Source organism: Ipomoea triloba, chromosome 5 (assembly GCF_003576645.1).
Source record: "Ipomoea triloba cultivar NCNSP0323 chromosome 5, ASM357664v1".
In the NCBI taxonomy this organism is placed as follows: domain Eukaryota; kingdom Viridiplantae; phylum Streptophyta; class Magnoliopsida; order Solanales; family Convolvulaceae; genus Ipomoea; species Ipomoea triloba.
In genome coordinates this window covers 3,383,103-3,390,477 of record NC_044920.1, presented here as the reverse complement: position 1 = coordinate 3,390,477, position 7,375 = coordinate 3,383,103, and the positions used below count along the sequence as shown (strand labels likewise).

The following is a 7,375-nucleotide window of genomic DNA, read 5'->3' as shown; positions in this document are numbered from 1 at the left end:
TTTTAAAGTATTAAATAATTTATAATTATTAGTCTTAAAAAATTAAAAAATTTAAACAATTTTTTTTAAAAATAGATAAAAAAAAAAATACACAGACGCCTAGGAGACGATTAATCCCAGCCTAGGCGTCCTAAGCGCTAGGCGTTCTCCGGACGCCCGCGGAGGGCTTTGCGATTTTTTCAACCATGACATGATTTTTTTTTTTTTTGAATACTACTAGCTCTATTACAATGCATATCTGTTCATAACTACTTTCTCAACCTATTGAAGCACGAGATCGAGTCAGTTCTCAACCTATTGAAGCACGAGAGTCAGTACCCACCACCTCCCGTATAAAGGGAATGGTTTGATGCCACTGGACCACAAGTTAAGAAATCACTACCGGGAGGAGTTACTAACCTTGATGATGTGGATGATTGGTTTGCAATAAGTGTTGTGCTCCTAGGTGGATCTCAAAATAACTGTACGGTTGTCATTGTCTTAAGATTTCTTTGATCATGGTTGTGACTTTCATCTCTCATGCATGTCTTTTAAAGTCAACGTAAAACTTTGAGGTTGATTCTTTCTAACTAATTTTTTAATTGAGGTCAACTATCTGGCTTAATAGCTTCATAAACATAGTTTTTATTTCCGTAATGGTTTTTTATTTGATCATCTTGAAATGTTCAAACTTCTTCATGGCTATTGTATGTTTATATCCCTCGCCTATCCATAGAGAATCTCCCATATTTGCATGGCAAATTGACATTTTTGAATCCTTTGAAAAAAATTTCATCATCAACTACCTTGAAAAGGATATCATTTAGATGTTGGCAAGATTATTCATCTTCCTATCCTCAGGAGTCCATTCCAATCTTGTGTTTTGAATGTACCTAGGAGTTTTAGCAGTTTGGACAACACTCGTATTGACCATCATGATTTACACAAGGTGTTTGATCAATTGTCTCACCTAGTCTAATTGCTATAAGAATGGAATTAGAACTTTGGTGATAGTCTAATGTCCACGAGAGTGACATTGGCACTGACTTTACTCCTGTTAGAAATAATTTATTCCTAACGTTGATTCATATAATAAAGATTTCATGCTCATATGAATCAAGTGGGAGAATGTTAGAAATAATTATTTCCTAACATTGATTTATATAATAAAGGTTGTAATTCCATAAGGGACTCACGTTGATGATTAGTGATGTATAAAGGCGGAATTACTGGGTGAAATTCCCTCCCTCTCATTCTGTTAAAATTTAAGTTTATAAGGGTTAAAAGATGTATAATGGAAAAACGATAAGGGTTCTCCTAAAATGAGGTTTCACATTCCTAAAGGGATTTCTATTCCTGAAAGGAGGTTTTCCATTTCTCTTGAAAGATGGTTTCTCATCACATCTATAAATACCCAGGAAAACTCTAGGGATGATATGATTTTTCCAATATGAGTTTTCTAGTCTCCGTATCATCCGGAGGTGATTAAGGCATACAGATCAGAGAGGTGAAGCATTCTTGATTATTAAGGTTAGAGATTACGTCTCCAATGGAATCAAGTAAGTCTTTATCTTCATTCTTGTTTTAATTAAAGATCCATAATCATGAACATTGTTTAGTTGATTAATTTGATTTACATGCGGTTCATTATTATTTGTGCTTCCTCATTCAAGTTATAAGCGCATAAAAGATTTTAATTAACATTACTCCCTCACCTTCATTGTTGAACATTGTTTATCCTATAACTTTAGAACACTAAGAAGCATTTGTACATTGCTATTTGATATAAATCCTCTCCTTTATCATTGTCTATTACTTAACCATTACTTCGTTTTATACTTATTCTCTATGCAAACAAATATTTCATCTTGATTAGCTTTCAAGTTAAAATAATATATTTTCTTTAGCAATGCGCTATGGAGAGTTGTCCCTAAATAAGGTTTGATTAAGACTCAGATAGATTAGTTTTAGTTTAGATATACAAATACCAGTACATACAGTAGGTAAAATATAAGAATAAAATCATTTAAAAACAAAATAATTATGAAATGGGAAACTAGAGATGTCTAGAATTTTTTAATTTTTTTTTTTTTTTTGAAGAGAGAGATGTCTAGAATTAAAATCACTAGATAATGAGCCCACCCGACCAATATACGATTAGTAGGTACTTAATTTAGCTACTAGCAGACTAGAAGAATATAATAAATGAATAATGGGTTAAAATGTTATTGAACATCTAACTCATAATAGCCACAATTTTTTTAATTTTTTTTAAAAAAGAAGTTATTTTATGGTTGTACCAAGTAATATGTTAATATTTACGTAAATTCCGCTTTTGATTCTAACCAACAAAGGATCACAAGGAGGTAAATTAAACACTACAAGAAAAATCATGAATCGCAACGGAATCATCGCGACGGAACGTAATCCGTTGCCGTTTCGTAACGGATTTTGGGACGGAACGGAAAGAAGTGTTAAGAGTTTTTGAAAGGAGTTCATTTATATATTGGTGAAGAGAGGATTAGAGTTTGCTTTGGAAGCAATTTTTTTATTTTGAATTTTGGCACCCCGTTATTTGCTGTAACTAGTGTTGCAAAAATCCCCCCTAGGCGCCGATTAATCCTCGCCTAGGCGCTAGGCGCTGGTCGACCGCCTAGCGTATCACATTAAATGGTGGTCTAGGCGGCTGGCCGGCTAGGCGACCGCCTAGGCCGCCAAAGCACCGCCTAGGCCGCTTAGGCGCTAACCGCCTAGGCGTCGACTAGGCACTGACTAGGCCTTCTAGTCGATCGATTAACTATTGTTCTTTTTTATAATGGGTTGTTTCACTCAAAACAAAATCGTTTTGAGCGAAATAATCCTAAATTGTACAAACTTTAGATATTTTTTAGGTTAATATTTAATATTTTAGTATTAACTATTAAAGTATTATATAATTTATAATTATTAGTCTTTAAAAAATTAAAAATACTTAACCAAAATTTTAAAAAATAAAAAATAAAATAAAAAAATACACGGACGCCTAGGCTCCAATTAATCCCAGGCTAGGCGTCCTAGGCGCTAGGCGCTCCCCGAGCGCCTAGGTAGCGCCTAGCGATTTTTTCAACCATGGCTGTAACTGTTAGAGGTGTGCAATTTACCGAAATTTTTTGGTTAACCGACCGAACCGAAAATTCCGGTTAACCATTAACCGAACCGAAAAATTCGATTCGGTTAATGGTTAAAGAAATCTTGAAATTTTGGTTAACGGTTAATTCGGTTCGAAAGGTCGGTTAACCGAATTAACAGAACGGTTAACCAAATTTATATATATATATATATATATATATATATATATATATATATAATTAAATATAAATACTAAATACTAATTGGATTGAAGATTTGAAGTTATGGATGTTTGAATATTTGAAGTTATGGATGATTTGTATTTTATTTTAATTTGATTTATTATTTTAGGTGTTATTTTTTGAATTTTATATTTTAGGTTTAAAAAGTTTGGTTAACCGGTTAACCGACCGATTAACCTGAGCAAGGGCTAGCTGACCGCCCAGGGCCAATCCTTGAAGGGGCCATCCATATATATATATACACATTCTTTTTTAATCTATAGTGTTATAATTATAATATCTTTTTTAATCTATAGTGTTATAATTATAATATAAAATAAAAAACTTAGAAAGTTTAAGAAGGATGGTTAAAATTTGTGTTACAACTAAACTTATTGATTATTGAGGAAAATTTAAAAAAAAAAATTCAGGTGTTTTTGTTCGTTTCTTATAAAAATATGTTTTAAATTTATTTTATTTAATGCTACTTGAAAAATATATATCACGAAGTGAAAAATATTTTTTTTAAAAAAACAAGTTGAACAATTAATAGAATCACAACTAACTACTCTAATATGCTCTAATCCTAGCTCTGATATGCTCTAATTGTAGCTCTGACGGCGCACAGGGTCCCCAAATTTTGGGGAATGATATGATAATGGACATTCCTTTGTGAGAAAGCAAAACAAACTTACAAAAGAAAGAACATTCAAAACTTAACATTGAAGACACAGAGCGAGATATAACGCAGTGCAAAACTGAGATAATGGAATTGGAAAAGGGGGTTTAGAGATGGGTAGTGCATCAACATTAAGGCCAGGGCATCCCAAAATAGTGCAAAATGAGATCACAAAAAGACATAAAAACAAGTTTGCAAAGGATATATGGAATAGCTTTTAACCTCAAAAATGTCGTTTCCCCTTTCAACTTGCCAGTCTAGAATATGCTTAATTGACAATAGGGTCAAATTTTCTGTGAAACACAAAGGGAAAAGCAGTGGAATTATAGCTTGAGTTTATAGCTTTCTGTTTATAGCTTGAGTTTATAGCAGTGAAACACAAATGGAACCAAGTATAGCAGTCGGGGAATAGCAGTGGAATTATTTACCGTAGTAGCAATCGGGGAATAGCAGTCGATGAAGCAGTTTCCCGTTTCCAGTTTCCGGTCGACGAAGCAGTAGCGGGCGGCGGTCGACGGAGCTACGGGCAGCGGTCGACGGAGCTAATGGTGGAGGTCGATGGACCTAAGTGCGGCGGTCCAAGGCGCTACGGGCGGCAGTCTTGACAGAGGCTTAGGGTTTTTTTTTGACAGATGCGTATGTGTATTCCTCCTTCAATGCGGATGCAGTTGTGTATTCATTTTTTTTAAACACGTAGCGACGGACTGATCCGTCGCTACATTTTTTTAAAAAATTCCAGCCCGCGTTTAAGTTCAAGATACTGCCGCGTCATAAACCTAGCGACGGATTATAGTATCTGTCGCTAGATAGCGACGGATACTGTAATCCATCGCTAGGTTATATATAAACAATAAATAAAAGTGCGGGCATAATATACCTAGCGACGGATTAGAGTTTCCGTCGCTAGATCTAGCAACGGATACTATAATCCGTCGCTAAGTTATATATAAATAATAAATAAACTAGCGCGGCCATCATAAACCTAACGACAGATTAGTGTGTCCGTCGCTACCTAGCGACGGATACAATAATCCGTCGCTACCTTATCTGAACAATAAACTACACGGCATTCAAATCTAGCGACGGCATAGGTATCCGTCGCTATCTAGCGACGGATACTCAAATCCGTCGCTAGAATGTCAACGCGAATAAATCCGTTTGAAATTCTACCGACGGATTTTAAGTTGTAGCAAAAATAATAATTTTATTAGCCCGCGAAAAATCCGTCGCTATTCCGTCTCAATTTTACGCGCGGGAATTTATCGCTAAAATTAGCTACGGAATTAACGACAACATTTTTCCGTCGCTAGTCCGTCGCTAACATTCAATTTTTTTTAAAACAAGAAAATCCGTCACTAAACCGTCGCTATTCCGTTGTTAAATTAGCAACAGAATTAATCCGTCGCTAAATCCGTCATTATTTTCGCGTTCTTTTGTAGTGATACTTTTGTTATGCAGCTATTTAGAGTTAATAAAATTTCGTCGTGAAGCGGACGAAATTTGTAAATAAACATTATGAGTCTGACTAAAATTGTAAAATACGTCATATTCCTCTACTTAGGGCATTTCCTCTAGTTCTGCCGTGGGCTCTAGACTGTCCTTAGCTTCTTCCTTGGCAGTCCTTTCTGTAATGGTCTACACCTGTAGATCCTGACTCCCTATTTGGCGGCACGCGAGGAGGTAACAGGATCGCGCCGCCTGGCGATCACATATGATAGTCCCTACCCCTTCAGGTGTTCGGAATTTCAAACATAGGTGTTCAAGCGATACCACGGCTCCCAGGTCCTCCAAACCAGGCCTTTCCAAGATTATGTTGTGTGCAGATTTCAGGTCTACAACCACGAATTCCATATTGATGGCCCGTACCCTGGGGTATTCTCCGATCTCTATAGTCAGGGTGATGCAACCCTCTGGCTCTATGCTGTTTCCTGTGAATCCTACTAGAGGTGTTCTCACCTGGTGTAGGTTCTCCTTGGTCAGTCCCAACTTAGTGAATGTTTCGAGATACATGACATTAACACTGCTGCCCGTGTCCACGAAAACCCTTCGAACTGTAGCTCCATTGACGTCCATTACGATCAGGATAGCATCCCGATGCGGGGTTGGACCATCGGGTAAATCGTCATCTGAGAAGATAATGGGGTCTCTTCGGCCCCTTTTGGGTGGTGCTCTATGCTGTATTGCCCCTATGTATAATTATCTAGCCCAGCGTTTCCTCTCCCGAGCGGTGTCCCCTCCGACTGGTCCCCCGTAAATCATGTGGATTACGAGTTTGTTGCGTTTCCCGCTACGATCGTCTTGCTCCTCTTGGGTCTCCCTTGCGATCCTAGGAGCCTCACTTCGAGCTTCGGCTTCGTGCCCCGTGGGCTTTATCTCGTGCATGGGCATCTCCACTTGTCTTCGCCACTAGTTCGGCCCCACAGGCGGTCGGCCCCCTTGGGGCGGTCGACCTATGTTTCGTCTGAGGGCTATTCTCTTTTCTATCAATCCCTCGAGTTCCTTCCGCAACGTGGTACACTCCTCTGTGCTATGGGTTGGAGATTCATGGTACCTACAATACCTTTCTTGTCTTGCCGGCAGTCGGTTGACTACCGGCACGGGGTTTTGTTGTGGCGGATCTTCTGTCAACCGAGGGGGGCGTACCTCATGTACTGTCCTTGCTCCCAAGGTGGGAATGGCCCGGGGCTGGTGGGCTACCGGCGTGTGGTAGTGATCACCCCTGTCCCTTTGTTTTGGTGATCGGTCCACAGGACGCGTTCTTGTCTCCTCCATTGGGCGTTTCTCCAGCCGTATCTGTTTTTGTCGCAGGGCCTCTTCTGTTTCGGCGTACCTGTTCGCCCTTTGTATGGCTTGGGCATACGCCTCCGGGGTATCTGTTCGGAGGCTAGCGAACAGATCACCCGCCTTTAAGGCCTCCATAAACAACGTTATAGCCGTCCGATCATCTAGACCTTCCACCGTGTTTATCTCTTTCTTCCATCTTCCTAAGAATTCTTTCAGGGTCTCAATCTCTCCTTGCTGCACATCGGTTAGGGTCGTGAAGTGCCTTTTAGCCCTCATGCTCCCAGCGAAGTATGTCAGAAATTGCTCTCCCAGAGTTCCAAAGCAATCGATAGTCCGCGAAGGTAATGACAAGAACCATCGTTGTGCCGCCCCTTTCAGTGTTGAAAAGAATACTTTACAGTACATTGGGTCTTCCGCTCCTAATATCATCATCTTTGCTTGGAAGTCAATTAAATGATCGCTGGGGTCTTCCGTTCCATCATATGTAGTTATTGTTGGGCATTGAAAATTCTTAGGAGCGCAATATTCTTGTATCTCTAAAGTGAATGGATTGGTCGACAGAAGAGATCGGGCTGTCGGCTGATCCCTTCCTCCCTCAATTCTT

At 38.9% G+C, this 7,375-nt stretch overlaps 1 protein-coding gene across 1 annotated transcript; it reads right to left on the bottom strand.

Annotated features, from left to right (window-relative positions):
• Positions 1 to 5,622: 5,622 nt before the first annotated feature.
• On the bottom strand, positions 5,623 to 6,375 carry LOC116019673. Its single transcript, XM_031259965.1, has 2 exons — positions 6,256 to 6,375; positions 5,623 to 6,162 (listed from the first exon to the last, which is right to left on the bottom strand). The coding sequence occupies exons 1-2, from the start codon at positions 6,373 to 6,375 to the stop codon at positions 5,623 to 5,625; spliced, it is 660 nt and encodes a 219-aa protein (XP_031115825.1).
• Positions 6,376 to 7,375: the final 1,000 nt, after the last annotated feature.

Excerpts from the sequence above, each read along its gene's own strand:
- LOC116019673 (XM_031259965.1), bottom strand. The coding sequence starts at position 6,375 with ATGCCCATGCACGAGATAAAGCCCACGGGGCACGAAGCCGAAGCTCGA. Across the intron at positions 6,163-6,255 it reads GCGGGAAACGCAACAAACTC|CATAGAGCACCACCCAAAAG; the intron begins GTAATCCACATG and ends GGGGCAATACAG.